Below are 16,800 nucleotides of genomic sequence, written 5' to 3' on the forward strand. Positions count from 1 at the left end.
CTTTGGCTCTGCAGCCAGATTCTTAAACTACGTACTGAGCTATCCAGCCAGCGAGAAGAATGCACTCCCTACAAATAGAAGCCCAAGGCTAATGTTTACTCCTACGTGCCAAGTTGCGCCACCAAAATGCAAAATATACTGTAGCACTTTCGCCTCCTGTATTTGTTGGTTATATCAGCAATGACAAATTTAGTGAATTATGTAAGCAAGACCATTTTTTCTCATCTGTTCTGGATTTAGTACTAGTTGGGAATAGCGAGGAACTTTCAGCTCCCAAAAGCTCGACGTCATAGGGTCAATGGCATGGGATTGTGGCCATTTTAGTCCAACATCTGGAAGGCGAAGGGCTTTGCCCCAGTTTGTGGTTTTTGTTTCCTTCCTTTGCTTAACTTTATGGTCAACACAATGTACAACTATACTGGACGGAAACAAAAGACAAAAATGTTCTGGCACCTTAAGGATTAACTGCTCTATTTTAGTTTTAGAAGAGGTAGCTGTGTTAGTCTGTGCAGGCATATCAGGCAAAATCCAAAGAAACAAATCAGGATAAAAACATGTTCCACCTTAGAGACTTAACGACTAAACAACAAAAATTTGTATTTTAATGCAAGCTTTTGTGGAGAAGCACACTTTGTCAGACATATGGGAGAAAATAAAATGCTGGATGAAATACCAATACACAAGTAAAACATACTAAAGATTCATTTAGTATGAATAGTAACTTCAGGAATACTTTATATTCATTTATATTCAATGAATATTTAGTATGCTTTACTGATGTATTGTTATTTCATCCAGCATTTCATTTTTTCCGTGTATCTGACGAAGTGGACTTGTCTCCAAAAGCTCACACTAAAATGTAATAGTTTTTAAGGTGCCACGTGTTTTTATTTTGTTTCTTTGGATTTTGCCTGATATGCTCTATTATTTTAATGTGAGCTTTCGTGGATCAATCGGCCTCCATCAAAATCGCAACTGTGTCCGAAGTCGTCTTTGCCTTAAAAAAAAAAAGGTGGGGGGGAGGCTCTCCTCTTTCCAAAGACCCGCACCTTCGGCTCAGGGGCTTCGAAGGACAATGTGAGCTGGGGCTCGAGGAAAGCCCAAGGGCGCCCTCCCGCCCGCTTGGACGACTCCGGCTTTTGGAGCAGGCCGGCCTGCCCTGCGCGGCTGGCTGGAGGGGGGGCGGCCGCGGAAAGATCCGCCTCCTGGTCCGCCCCAGGAAGAGGAAGGCGAGAAGCCGCACGGGGGGCCGCCGTTCCTCCCCGCTTCCTCTTCGGCTGCGCCACCAGCGTTGGAACCCGCAGTGGCGTCCTTCTGCCGGGGCGAGCGGGCGGCTCCTTTCTTCCGAAGACCAACCCGGGAGCGGCCGCAGAGCGGCGGATTCGCAGCCCCCGCCTCGAAGCAGGGGCGCCAACGAGGAGGAAGCCGCGCCGCCCCCGTCCTCACGCTCCCCGAGATGGACCTGAACGAGCTCCTGTTGGACGAGGAGGGCGCCTTCTCGCTGAGCGGGTTCCAGGAGTTCACGGTGAGCAGCCGCCGGCCGGCCGGACCGATCGACCCGCTTTGCCCTCCCCGGGGCCTCCCCCCCCCCGATGAGGCGCCGCGTTGACCTTCTTGGTGCTCTTGCCGCTCCAAAGCCCCCCCTCCCTTCGCTTCGGAGGGCCACGCCCACGGACGGGTCACCCCCCCTTTCAGGCCCCCCCCGGGGGGGCCGAGGTTGTCTGTACATTCGAAGGCGCGCTACGTGGGCTCTCTTGACAGTTCCCTGGTCTATGGAGAGACCCCGCGTCCGGCGTTTCGTTTACGTGGGAGTGTGTCGCCGCGGTCTCGGCGGGATTTCTTCGTGCGTAGAAGCGCCGTAGGCTTCCCTGCCTTTCAACACATTCCTTACCTATTTCTCAGCCCGCGTTTCAAGGCTGAGATGATGTAATTTCTCAGTGCCTCTTGCCTGATCAAAGAATGGTGTTAACTTGTAAGCAGAAAGAATAGGGAAATCTTGAGGGATCTTAAATGCTATATACATTTTATTATAACATGAACGTCTCTGAACTGGACCTTTTCTTGCTGGATGCTGTCTAGAGCTGGCAGAAAGTAAATACTGTATATAGATATTCAATTAATAAATATTTGGGGAGAGCAACCCAGGCAGTATGTTAGGAGCAAGAATAAAGATACACAGATAGTGATAACTGCATTAACACTTTATCAGGTCAGATAAATTCAGTGACTATGGGCTAAATCCAACAGTGAGTCACAACTAGAGTAATCTCATTGGATCAGTGAGGATTTGGTGAGTCAGGTCCTTTGTAAGTTCCATTCAGTCAACTATGTACTCTGGTTGTGACTTACAACCGAATTTTTTAGCCAGACGGAACATTTAGCATAAAAAAGTATAACTTGGGAGTTCCCAAGGTCACTTTCAAATTGTGAATGAACAAATTATTTATATCTTCTTTCTTCTAAGCAAACTTGAACTAGGATTCCCAGGCAACATTCCTATCTGAATACCAAATATAGTCTTGCTTACAGTATTTGTGAGATGAGATAGAAATCCACTTTGACTGTACCTGCCCTTTAACAATTTCTTCTATTAAAAAAAGCCTCAAAGTGGCTTATAACAAAAAAGGAAACAAACAATAAATAAAATAATTAAAAAGGAAGACAAAACTGTTGTGGCACCTTAAAGACTAACTACTACCCTGTTTCCCCGGAAATGAGATGGGGGGCTTGTATTACTTTTTGCTTCAAAAACGCATTCGGGCTTATTTTCAGGAGATGTTTTATTTTTTTCCATGTACGACAATCTACATTTATTCAAATACAGTCATGTCATCGTCTTCTGGTTGCTGTTCAATGGTGGAGGGAGGACTTTCACTTAACTGGGGCTTATTCTAGTGGGTAGGGTTTATATTTAGAGCATCCCGAAAAATCATACTAGGGCTTATTTTCAGGTTGGGTCTTATTTTAGGGGAAACAGGGTATATTTTAATGTGAGCTTTCATGGATAAATCAGCTTTTTCAGAAGTGATAAAGTCGACTTGTTCCTGAAAGGTCACATTAAAATATAGTAGTCTTTAATGCACCACAATGTTTTTGTCTTTATTTTTTGTTTTGTTTTTGCCTGACATGTTCGAGCTGACAAGCATGGCTACTTCTTTTAAAACTACAGTACAGTAAATAAAATGTAGCAAATCATTTATATAAAACATCAAACAGACTTTTCCACCCTCTCTTATGCAACATCTTGCCTGATAAAAAGTTATGGACAGTGTGAAGCCTTTCTTACTGTTCTGTGTCATTTTATTTATTTTTTTTTGGTCCAAGAAAATGTATACGTCTCCAGCTGATGTAGATTCAGCACACCAAACTATATTGATAAAAGTACAGCAATTGACTATATAAACTCTGAAATCAATTAAATAATAAAAACAGCAGTAAATAAGACTGGCTTTCAGAAAATGGAACTGCACTAATCTGGGAGGAAAACCCAAATAGAAATTAATCATAATCTATAAAAAATAAATCAACTTTATATCAACTGACAACTTTTAATTATGGTTAAATGGCATCAAAACAGTATAAAGGCTTTTCTGCAGAAGTTTTTCAGGAATGGTCTCCTCCTCCTGTCTTTTCATTCTGGAGTTGTGAGTTTAAAGTGTGAAGTACAAGCTTCTTTGAATCAAGTACCGCTTCCCTCTTTCTCCCTATAACTGGGACTTTAAAAGATCCAAAAAGGAATAAACAGCAACAATAATTGGGAGGGGAACAGAAGATTACCAGTTGGGGATGAAATCAGAGGAGAATGTAAAATGAATTAAACTGGTAAAGGGATTTTAGAAACTATGCTTTTAGTGATGCTTTGACTTTATAGGGTTTTGTGTTCTCCACATGAGCTCTTTGATCCATTGTTTGCACAACATACAAAGGAAGCCAAATTGCTCACTGCTCTGTTCTCTTTTTCTCAGCAAAACTGTAATGATAACATCAGTGAAACAAGGTTTGGTGAGAAGGGGAGCACAAAAACCTAGGACAGAAAACTGCCACCACTAATCATAGTATTTTGGAAGGGTTAATTAACTTTCTTAGATACTGTACATTCATGTGTATGTTTAAGGAAATAGGTAAAGAAGTAGGCGTTCCGCTGTAATTGTCACGAAAACATTTTGGTCACAATTTGTACGAAGAATCAGAACAAATGAGTACCATTCAAGGGACACACAATATATAAAGGAAGTCTGAGACAGCTGGGAAATTCGAGCTCAGAGAAGTGAAGTTAGATGGGTTCTGTTTTTCCCCAAGACATAACGATGTGATGTTTTAAATGTTTACTAAGGTTTTATTAAGTGTTCTGTGCAGTGAATCTCTTAAATGGGCTTGGCTGATCAATAGCCTGGATAGATGAATATATGCTTTCTTGAAGGATAACTGCCGTGTTTTCCCCAAAATAAGACAGGGTCTTATATTAATTTTTGCTCCAAAAACACATTAGGGCTTATTTTCATGTTAGGTCTTTTTTGGGGGGAAACAGGATACGAAGGATGGTTGTTAATGGCAAGCCAATTCTGTGGTAATACTGTAGTGTGTATTTAAGAGTAGTAGCAGTAGCAGTAGCAATAGTAACAATGTATCAGTTGAAGATCTCTGAAATCATACCATCAAAGCTACAAAAAACAACAATATTAGAACAGCATACATACTGTGTTGATATTTAACAGATACTGTACTTACTGTAGGTTTTTGGTTAAAAGTTGTATCTTTTATGTAATACCAGTCAACGTTTTTATAATGTTGATTGTGCCTGGTATTTTTGAACAGTAATAGTAGCCCCTCCATGGGCACAGGCCTTGTTGAGGCGGAGGGGCTTGCATGCTTCAGTGAGGCTGAAAGTTATGCTGAAGGGTCTCCCAAGCCAGACAGGTCTCAGCTGAGAAGACAGACCAACTGTGTCCACCAACCATCAATTATGATGAGAAGAAATAAACAGAAATCCATACTGGATTGGTTGTCACCCGGGTCAACAAGGACCGCATCAGATGCTATAGCTTCTGGGCATCTGGTGACAAATGGGCTACAGGGCTCAGTAGACCCTGTTGAGGAACCAGGACTGGAACAACATAAATGCAAATGACTCCTGCTGAAAATCAATAAATTTGAGGAATTAAAGAACCTCTTAATGAAGGTGAAAGAGGAAAGCGCAAAAAATGGTCTGAAGCTCAACATTTAAAAAACTAAGATAATGTATGACGTATGGAAGTGAGAGCTGGACCATAAAGAAGGCTGATCGCCGAAGAATGGATGCTTTTGAATTGTGCTGGAGGAGGCTCTTGAGAGTCCCTTGGACTGCAAAGAAAACAAACATCCATCTTGAAGGAAATCAACCCCGAGTGCTCACTGGAAGGACAGATCCTAAAGCCGAGGTTCCAGTACTTTGGCCATCTGATGAGAAGAGAAGACTCTCTGGAAAAGACCCTGATGTTGGGAAAGTGTGAAGGCAAGAGGAGAAGGGGACGACAGAGGATGAGATGGTTTTACAGTGTCATCGAAGCGATCAACATGAATTTGACCAAACTCCGGGAGGCAGTGGAAGACAGGAGGGCCTGTCAGGCTCTGGTCCATGGGGTCACGAAGAGTCGGACGCGACTGAACGACTAAACAACAACAACATTTCAAGGCAAACCCAACAGCCTGTTGTTTTCAAAGAAGAATGATGGAAATTTGGAAAAGGAAACACCCAAGTAGTGACATAACAACAAAGATTAATGGACCAGAGAAGGTTTATCATCCAGAGTAAAGTATTTTCAGAAGTGGCATTGCAAGAACCAGAAAAGGTGGCAAAATCAGAACAGAGAAAAATTACATAAGGCAGTTAAAATGGAGAATATTTTGAAAACAACAGAAACAAAGACTCAATATAAGAAACAACAATTTGAAAATAAATTACACAGCTGGAAAAATAAACCACTACATGGAACACCTGAGAAATATTGATGGAAACCATGATCATAATTCAACATGGGCATGGGTAAAACTGGGGGCCCTTAAAAAAGAAACCGAAGAAGATGAAACTGTGTCACACCTCATCTGTGAATGTCCAAAGATTGCACAAACAGATTACAGAGTTAGACATGATAGAGTGGCAAAATTAGTGCACTGGTCATTATGCAAAAAATATAACTTGCCAGCCTCCAAAAACCTATGCTATGGAAACATCAGGTAGAGAAGGTGTCAGAAAGTGAGGAAGTCAAGATCTCCAAACTGATAGACTCCTTGAACATAACACACTAGGCATAGTAGTAATAGAACGAAGAAAGGTCTGGATCATTGACATTGATGCCAGAGTTGAAAATAAAGAAGGGGAAAAACAAAGTACAGAGACCTGGCAATCCAAACTTAGAAGCACAGAGTGCTGTCCTCTGATGATGCCGGCCACAGAAACTGGTGAAACATTAGGAAGAACAACCTTCAGAACACAGCCGAAGAGCCCGAAAAACCCACAACAACCAGAAACATCTCTTCTCTGGAAGAAACATACTTCAGTGGTCCCCATAGTAATTGAGGCTTTGGAAACAATATCAAAAAAATTTCACACAGTGTTATAAAAGCAGTTGCAGATCTCAGAAATCACACCGTCAGAGCTACAAAAAATGGCAGTATTAGGAACAGCATACATACTGTACTGATATTTAACACAGCAGTCCCCAAATTTTTTGGGGCCATGGACCAACTGGGGGAGTGAGCTCCATGCATGGGGGGCACCCCCGCGCTCACGCAGTGTACATGTCATGCTCATGTGTGTGAGCGTGACATGCCCGCCGTGAGCGCGACACCCCCCTCCACGGGAGCGTGACACGCCCGCCGTGCATGCGGGGGGGGGGAGATCTATAACCACAGCCTAGTTCTGGCAAGCCCACGGACCAGCACCAGGCTGCAGACCGGGGGGCTGACGATCCCTGATTTAGCAGATACTTAGGTTTTTGATTAAAACTATCTTTTATATAATACCAGTCAATGTTTTTATAATTTTGACTATGCCTGGTAGAATAATAATAATAATAATAATAATAATAATAATAATAATAATAATAATAATAATAATAATAATTAATAATTAATAATTAATAATTAATAATTAATAATTAAAAATAATAAATAATAAATAATAATAAATAATAAATAATAAATAATAAATAATAAAGAAGCCACAAAAAGTTGCATAACATTTTTAGACTCACCTGGAGATTTTTGAAGGACTCTTACGGTGTATCTTTTTCTATACCTCACTGGTAAGCAGTCATACTTTTATCACTGTGGTGGGTGAAGTGAGAGGAGAGAGGCTAATTGTAGTGGAAATTGGGATATGTGTGTGGTGTAGAGCAAGTGCATGTCTGTTTACTTGTGCACATGTGACTGTGTGGCCCCTGTCAGATCCCCCCTGAACAACCTTTATCCTGCCTGAAACAGAAGTCATTTATGAGTTTTTACAGTACATTCCGTTTATTCCTGTGGGCACTAACCGTACCTTTATATACTGAATTATAGGTCTGAGGTATACAGCTGCATGTGGGCTGGGTAGGAAAGAAACAATGGAGAACGCCCAGCAAGCAGGCCTTCATTGGCTTCTCTTTTCTCTCAGTTTCTTCCCAGGCACCAGCAACTGAGCGATCGCGTACGCAAGCGGCTTTACTATGGCTGGGATAAAGATGGCACCCTTGATAATCTCTCAAGTCCAGTTGCAGGTGAGTCTGGCTTTGGAAGATTGCAGTTGGGCAGGGAAAGGAACCTGAGAACAGGGAAGTCCCAACTTTATCTAGGGCGGGTGAAAAGCTTTCTTCCCTTCCGCTTCTTCAAGTACCTTACCATCCCAGAGTTCAATGAAGATTCACTTTAATTAGGGTTTGATGAACATGATCTATATGAGCTGAACTATGTTGGTTTGCTGACTCTCTCTTTCTCTTTTTTATCACTGCCTTGGTATGTAAGCTCAATGGAGCTGAAATTTCCCCTCTTTCTATGCCCCTTCTTGCCCCCCCTCTCTTTCATATTGCCTGAGAGATTATTGATCATTCCCTTCTTCCTCTTTTTTCCATGTTTGGTGATTTAATCTTTCCTGCCCTATCTCCCCCTTACTTCTGATACAGTCGATGATTTAATTTCCTGCTGTGCTCATCTATCAACACCACAGGGTGCTTAAACACAGGAGATCACTGCAGGGGTGGAAGTCATGTTGTGTTCCCTTGTAGATGTTGAGTCATATGGAAGAGGATTACTTTGCGTGTGAATTATTTGTGACTAGGAACATGCTTTTATATTAAAGGGCCCTAAATTAAACAGGATGTTTAGCTAGCTGGGCAGATAAGCGGCTCCTGCCATAAAAATATCATTCTAAAGCAGATACAACATAAGAAAATTGACAGCTTTTAAAGGCTGCAGCACATGGGGAGTCATTTATGACCCTCTCCTTATGCTGGATCTGTACTCAACTGGATTAACGATGATGATTCTCTCAGTTCTGTGATTGAAGCAGATGGGAGAGCAGAGCGGTAGCTCAATAGATAGCAGGGTGGCTCTGTAACATAGGTTCCTTTGCTTTGGTTTCCTTCGGGTCAGGGGCAGGAAAACGTATGTCCTGTAGGAAGATCTAGTACTCTTTGTTTCTCAATTATGGCCTCTGCTCTTCACCCTCATGGCTACATCCTCTTAGTCTTACCTATGATTTCCCAGCTTGTGGCGATTCAGTCTGGCCCTTAGGTAGACAGAGATCGTCCCCGGCTCTTGCTCTTGTCAGTGAACCGTGGGTTGGCAGTTCAAACATGAGGGACTTCCTGTATATTTATGAGATGTTTAGAAGGGGAAATCCCATGTAGCGTTCTCCATTTATTAGATCTATGGTTCTTGTTGTATTATGTAATGATTTATGAATATTCATGTTGCTGAGAGGCAGAGTCAAGAGAGAGGCTATAAGAGGCAGAGTCAGAGAGTTAGTTTGAGAAATGTAAGAGTCAGGCAGGAGAGAAAAGCCAGACAGAGTAACAGAGTATGTAGTTTGGGGAAATTCTGAGAAATGATTAACTACTGAAGATACTCATGAATCAATCTATGTAATCAATAAACCAAAGTTTTATTTAAAAGAACTTGAAGTGTGGACCTGAATCTTTCTGAGGTAATGGTGATTTCGGGATCACCTGGTGGCAGCAAGTGTAAAAGAAGAGAGTGTTTGCCTTTGTGTGCTCTGAGGCTTGAAAGTCAAGCAAAAGGGGCACGAGGGTGGACGTCACATCCCATTATATACAACTTTTAACTATTATTTTAACACTCCGAAAAGATCTAGGGTGAATACTGGCCACCAAACGTAACATTTTTCCTTCAACCAAACATGGAACTGGTGGTAATGGGCAGATAGATAGGGTTGAAAAACTGACCGAGTAGGTTTTTCATGGCTGCTAAGCAAGTATTTCACAGGCTGGAAATCCAAGCTTTGGTCAGCAGTCCCTGGAGTAAATATGAATCTGACTGATCTTGTCAAGCTGGAAGGACATGCAGATGATGACAAAAATGTCCAACACAAAGTCTACTAAGCATTATTATATACCTTTGTGGAAGTATCAAGATTGGCAGTTCCAGTGTCCATTTACACACTTATTTGTTTTTCTGTAACCAAAGGCTTTTGATTTGGGGAATGTTGAGAGCAGTCACTGCACCTTCTCTGCCAATTCCTTGCTCACTACTGTAGGCTTTGCCTGGTTGTGTTTTGGCCTCTCTTTGCTGTTGGAATGTTGGTTAGGATTGAGTAGGGTTGTTCTCCTGATGGAACTCCTTCCAGGGTGGATGTCCCATCTCTGCTTAAAGCTGCCCTTTGCACTCTCAAAATTGAGCCCACAACCACAGACTCTTCAGAGCAGGTCAGGCTATGGGTGGGTGGGTGTTACAGAAGAACTTGTATTCATGTGTTTGATAATTCACAGGACTGAGTGAATGATACAGGAGGCTCTGTGATTATTTTAAACAGTAAGCAGTGCTGAGTATTTGCCTGTGTTTTTATTATCTGATTTTATATTGGAAGCCGCCTAGAGTGGTCCATTGGGCCAGATAGGCGGGGTATAAATAAAAAATATATAACAACAACAACAACAACAACAACAGTTTTAATTGTAAGCCGCCCCGAGTAGACATTGTCTAGAGGGGCGGGGTAAAAATCCAATAAATAAATAAATAAAATAAAAATGTACAGCTCTAAAGTCAACCTTGTGCTTTCCATTCTCAAACATCTCCTTTTTTACTTAGGTGGACTGTAGATTAAATCACGTTTTTCCCTGTAGGACAGAGGCACTGATTTTTGTTATGTAGTTTTAAGGCTAGGAGATTGGTGTGTCTTGGAGACAAAGGACTTTGCACATAGCTCTGAATCTTTCTTCTTTTCCATTTCTAGATATTGCTGTGGAAATACTCCAGAAAGCTGCTCCCAGTCCCATTCGGAGGCTCCAGAAGAAATATGTGTCCCATGTCTCCCGGTATGATTTGGAATCCATTTAATTCATTCATTCATTCATTCATTCATTCATTCATTCATTCATTCAATTTGTATACTGCCCATCTGACCTGTGGTCATTCTGGGCAGTTCACAACACAATAAAATATAAACATAATATAGTGAAGTGCTCTGTTCCTTTTATTCCTCTGTTTTGCATACATGCAAGTTCTCTTTTTTTTATGGAGGTCAGGGGAGGATGTGGGATTGGGTTTTTAAAAATTTATTCTTAAATTTAACATTTGGATCTGCATTCATGTTACTTTGAGGGGCGTTTTCAGGACGCATGCTGCACATGTGTTGAAATACAATGATATATGCACAAACAAGTTAGTTTGTGCTCTCAGTCAGCTGTTGCAGAAAAGTTGGAACAGCCCTTTTGCAACAGCATTACAAAATAGCTGTGCAGGATCAGCACTGTACATACAGTGTATGACAAATGTGCGTATTTGTGTATCCATACCTGCTATAGTGCCTTGGTGGCGCTTTCTTGGAACTATTTCTGTGAATACCTTCTGTGAGACTGAAAGATTCCATTTTGGATAAAAATATTGGGAATGTATTTGTCATATATGTAGCATATGGAATTTGAACGTTGGCTGTTCTTTGCAAGTAGAAGGGCCTCTGGGTAGGGCTGAATCCTTCAGTCCTAAAGGGTGGGATGTTCCAGCTCCCCAGATCCTTCTGATATACAGGTTAAGTCTCCAGCCTGACTAATGAAATTATGAGGTATTATCTCTTAACTCTTAATTCCAGGGAAGCTTGCATCTCCCCCTGCTCCATGATGCTGGCCTTGGTTTACATTGAGAGGCTTCGCCACCGCAATCCTGAATACCTACAGCAGATTTCATCTTCTGATCTTTTCTTGATCTCCATGGTGAGCAACTTGCAGATTCCTCTCTGAAACATAGGAATAGTTATGCGGTGTGGATGATTACAGGGTGGTTGGCAAGGAGTATAAAACTGTGAAAACTCTTTGCAGAAAGCATTGTTTTGAGCAAGCTATTACTGCCATAGGAATGTTGTCTGTTATTTTCCATGTCATTTGGCTTAGCCTGCCACTGTGCCATAAGCTTCAGTGTTTCTACTTTTATTTATTTATTTTCTCTATAATCTGAATTTTATTTGACTTTTACTAAATTAGTATTGGTGTTTTTCTGCTACAGGTTTCCTGCCACCATCTCCATAATCCTTCTTACTTGCAATCCCATCACTTAATGCCTTTCTAATAGCTTTTTTTTCTTTTTATCTAACTATAAATGAATGTCCTTTGTTCAACCAGTTAAACTCAAAAGTATTGACTTCTTCTCACTGGCTTTATATGGAAACCATTGGCCTTTTCAGATGGTACAGCTTATAGTGCTCAGCAGCTACACTCAACATGGCTAGTGTCCAGGGGCTGTGGAAGTGTCAGCCCAAAATGGCTGGAGTGCAAAAAGTACTATAACATTTCGGTACAGGTGATATTATAGATTCATCTTTTCACCTTGCTAGGACAGGAAATCTGAAAGCAAGGATGGATTTTTATTGCACCTTTTATGATTGGAAGGACAGGCCCATGTTGTCATGCCAATACTATAAGGAAAGCAGGGATAGTGGTTGGAGTTTTGATCTGTGTTACCTCATTGCCACTTTTCCTCCACTTGCTTTCAGATGGTTGCCAGCAAGTACCTGTATGACGAAGGGGAAGAGGAGGAGGTCTTCAATGATGAATGGGGTGCTGCAGGCAAGGTGGATGTACAGACCATGAACACCCTGGAGATGAATTTCCTCCGTGCAATTGTGAGACTCTACTATAAGATTTTTGTGAAAAGAGGAAGACCATAAGAGATAAGAGGCATGCTAGGCTGTGCTGAATTCAGACAGAGCTCAGATCGGCATGGGGGGTTGCTACTTAGGAAAGGGACCTTTTGGGATTGTAGCAGTAGCAATCGTCATCATCATCATGACGAATAAAAGAATGGCAGCGTGATAAAACCAGCCGACCTTATTTTTAAAAAATTTAGTCCCAGCAGGTTCAAAATCTTCTGTTAAAATACTGTAACTAGTACTGAAAAGAAGGATTTTAATCGGATGCTTGAATGACATTAGTATAGATGTCTCTCTTGCCCATACTTGCTGAGGGCATTCCATGAGAGGAGAGTCACCGCCATTGCTGAAATATTGTTAGATTTGAAAACTCCAGGCAGGAAAAATGGAGAGAGTTACCTAACCTTTACCAACCCAATAGCTGCATTTTCATAGCAGGGAAAGTTTTCCCCTGGTCATTGTGAGCAGTGTGGACATTGCTGTTTTGGTAGCCTCCATTTCAGAGTTTTCCAATAAAGCACAGGTTAGGAATCCATGACCCTCTCTGAATTGTTGAACTGCAGCTCCTATACTCTCTTCCAGTTTGTGCTGGCTAGAGCTGATGGAAGTTGTAGCCAACCAACTTCTGAAGGGCTAGAACATCAAGTACATCATTTGCCTGCCTAGCCAGATTTGAGTTCTCTCTTGTTCTGAGCAAAAAAGAAAAAGGGATTTAGTTTTATTGTTCTGGCTAAATAATTTCTCCCCCTTTTAATAGGATTGGAGCCTCTATACAGATCCCAAGGAACTTTTTGAAGTGCTCAGCTGGGTGGAAGGACGGTGAGTATCTTCACTTCTTCAGGATGGTATTGTTATCTTATAGTTGAAACAGCAGAACCTGTTTGCCTTTCTGGATTTGGGCAATAGCTGCTGTTCATCCTTGGTGAGCTGAGAATGGCTACAAAATACCTTCCTGCATGCTTTGTTTAGAAGGGAACTTGCAGATGTGCAGCTAGATTGCAAGGTTTTGATGAACCCTCGGTTTCTTTAATGTTATTTAATTTGTATACTACCTTTCTTCCAACTGTGGCACTCAGAGTTAGTCACAGCGTAATTAAAATACAGCTGGCCGTAAATGCACACAGGGAGTTGTTACAGTATTAAAACACAATTAAACAGATTATCTTATTGAAACAATTGGTTTAAAAGCCAGTTTTAAAGTGCATCTATTTTTAAAATACTGTACCTCCTACTAAAAGCAGGCAACAGCCAACCAGACTGCCTGATTTTTGCTTACCAATGGCATGGCATGAAAGAGGGCACCAGTCTATCTGCTCTTGGCTAGAAAGTCCACAGTCAAAACTTCAGGCCAAAACTCAATGAAACCACAGTAACTGAAACAGCAGATACAGGGTCCTACGGTATAGCTGGTAAATAGTAATCAACAGTTGTGCTGGGTTTTTAAAACAGAATCTTTCCAGCTCTGGAATCAGCAGCCGTGTTCTTAATGAGCCAGTTAATCTGGAAAACCAGGGAAAATATTGGAAGACTGCTTCTCCAACTGCTAGGTTATTTTTCTAATTTCTGGATGTTTGTGCAATTGATACCTTTCTGCGTACCAGCAAGACAGTTCTTGGTTGTGGTGCGGGATGCTCCCAAGTTGCAAGTTCTGTGATGGGCCATTCTTGGGGGAAAGGGCCTGATTCTTTCTTTTCTTTCTGCAGTGTGGCTGAGAGGCAGGGCATTCGACGTGGCTGGTTCACTTACACAGACTTGTGTGTCTTAATGGAACAAACACTGTGGCAGCAGGCATTGGGTCAGTTCTACCAGCAGGTGACCAAGGTAAGATAGCAGAGGCTAATAAAGCCAGTGTGCTGGGAGAAGAGAGAGCAACTATGCTTTGTGGCTGGAGAAAAAGTAGAAAAAACTGAGTGGACTTTCAATGCTAGAAGGCTCCCCCCGCCTCTCTTCGTGTGTGTCCGTGTGTATCTGTGTATGTCAGTGTTATGCCTGCAGTGTAGTATTGCCTGAAAAAAATGAATTAAACTTCTTGATGTTGCTAATTAACTTTCTAGGTCATCCTTAACGCAGAAATTCCTTAAAATGATATGATGGTGTCATTAAGCAAACAAAAGAAGCAGCTGAAAACATGAGAAATAGCCAAGTTAACCATGACGTGGCTAAAACAGCAGACAGCAAACATGCACACGAAATAGTTAATACAGCTGGGTAATTTATCCAGCAAGCCTCTACAAAACTAAGATTTAAAACTTAATTTCTTGACTCTAAAAAGCAAGCAGGTATGCCAGGCTTCCTAAGAAGGGAGGAAGGGGGTTGGAAAAAGCTTTACCAACCTGTCTTGATGAAATCTGGATGGAAATGTATCCCTTGATCAGCTTGCATGCACCTAATCATGCACACATATCAAATAAACCACTCACTCTTCCGTATTTGAGAGAGAAGTAGTATATATGCCTGGGCGAAAACTTGGGAAAGTTACCCTTTGAAAGACTATAGTTTCCCAAATCCTCCAGCCAGTGCTATGGGAGATTCTGAGTTGTAGTCCATAAACATAATTTTTCCAAACTCTAGATTAGCCTCAGTTGGATTGAACCAGATAAGGGAAATTTTGGGGAGCAGAAGGGAAGGCACATAATCACATGATCTTTTCTTTCTACAGCTGGCTTGTATCCTTGGCGTGGTGTACCTGACAGGTATTGCTGCTGTGCTTGCTTCTGCAGCAGTCCTGCATCACACAGCACACCTGAAGAGGACTGGCCCTGTGGATTTGGTCAGCACAGGAGGTCTGCTAGCTCCGTGTTTGCCTCTCGCCTCTCCAGTTCAGGAAATGGGTCACAGCTTGGTGCTCCCTAACAACCTTCTCTACCCATTTGCAGAGAACCATACCTTTCCAGGTGAACGGCAGGAACCAGGAAGCAGTGGTGTCACCACTACAGCACTCTATCTGTGGAGCAGCATTCTTAATGTATTACGTTCTCCATCACCCATCTCTTTGAGTCCCTCACTTTGTCCACATTGCAGTCAACCCACCACTTGTGTGACCACCAACCACACAGCTTGCGCCCACCGTGCTGCACCGTCAATGCCCTTTGGACTTGCTGCTCATTGTACCACTCGCTCATGCTGGGACTGGCACCTTTCTATGTCTCCCAACTGCAAAGACTGGCCTCAGCCCCCAGTACTGCATCAGTGCCCCTCGCAGGCTGCTCTGGAACTCGGAAGGATTAAAGCGTTTATGTTCCTTAGCTAGGAATGAAGGGAGGGGACATGGCTTAGGGTTAGGAGGTGGGGAGCATCTTAGTGGGAGATGCTGCAGACATCTGAAAGGCAGAAACCACAAGGGTGCTAAGGGATAGAAAGGGATAGGTTTAGCAGTCTATATCCCAGTGGATTTCCAATCCCCCTTCTGGGTATGACTTCCAAGACCTTTCTGCTCCCCAGTTGGTAGCTGTGCTTAAAGTATTCCAGGAATTTACTGGAATCATAGGACTGTAAGACTGGGATAGGTTGAAGACTGAAACTGTGAAGCCTGGGCCTGTTGTAACCTTCTTCCACTGGAGCTGAGCCAATGATCTGCCCTGGAGACCAGTGAGATCTTCCCTCATTGCATAAAATAAAACAAAGGTGGCTTAAAACACACACGCTGGGCACTCTGAACCACCCCCTAACTTGATCTTCTTTGTGTGGCAATTTGTGTGGAGCACTTAGAAGAAATGATCTGCGGTGTTTCACTGCCATGGTGCCAAATGCCAGCAATCCTACACTTTTGAAGTCTTACCTGGTGATCATGCCATTAACAGTAATGTGTGAACTCATTCCTACTGTCCCTTGTGTCTGCCTGCCTTGCTTTCCTTCGTGAAGGCAATGTCCCTTGCTTTCTAAGAGCCATGCAGGGTTGGAGGGTTTTTCTTCACCGACTGCTGTGGAAGGAAAATGGTGCCAGTTACACAGTTGATGCCCATGGACGGTCCATTTCATCAGATTGAATTGGTATTTTGGTGCCCTTGCCTTGTGCTTGTCTGCCTCTCCAGTTCTCGGGGTGAAGTGGGGCGACTGCTGCTGACACCCTATTCCTACCAGCACGTTTTTTGCTGTAGTTTTCACTCTTTTGTGTGGGTGGGATCTCTTCTAATAAAGATAGCCGTTGACGCATCTGTGTCTCATGTTGTTTTTCTGCAACCAGGTACCATCTGTCTGTTCTGACGTCCTTGCTCTTGTACTATGGGTGGGTGGGACAGGGAGGCAAGGGATCAGTAAAGCCACAGTGAACTCAATTCTGAAATTCCTAAGACTTCGCTTTTATGAAGTTTGAAATGTTTAGGCAAATAGAAACATGTTAATGTTGGGCAAACCCGGACTGTAACTAGGGTTTGGAATGAAGACTTAAAATGATGGTTACAGCTTCCCTTTATCATGATTACTTGTAAGTACTCTTCAGCCTCTTGCACATTGTATGTGCCTCTGAA

At 42.4% G+C, this 16,800-nt stretch overlaps 1 protein-coding gene across 1 annotated transcript; it reads left to right on the plus strand.

The window, feature by feature from the left end:
• Positions 1-1,160: 1,160 nt before the first annotated feature.
• Positions 1,161-16,486, plus strand: CNPPD1 (cyclin Pas1/PHO80 domain containing 1). The gene is made up of 8 exons (XM_020792126.3): positions 1,161-1,525; positions 7,634-7,736; positions 10,427-10,508; positions 11,282-11,402; positions 12,179-12,307; positions 13,092-13,153; positions 14,038-14,155; positions 14,994-16,486. The coding sequence occupies exons 1-8, from the start codon at positions 1,457-1,459 to the stop codon at positions 15,582-15,584; spliced, it is 1,275 nt and encodes a 424-aa protein (XP_020647785.2). The 5' UTR covers positions 1,161-1,456; the 3' UTR covers positions 15,585-16,486.
• The last annotated feature ends 314 nt before the right edge of the window (positions 16,487-16,800 follow it).

This window comes from Pogona vitticeps, chromosome 1 (assembly GCF_051106095.1).
Source record: "Pogona vitticeps strain Pit_001003342236 chromosome 1, PviZW2.1, whole genome shotgun sequence".
Lineage (NCBI taxonomy): Eukaryota > Metazoa > Chordata > Lepidosauria > Squamata > Agamidae > Pogona > Pogona vitticeps.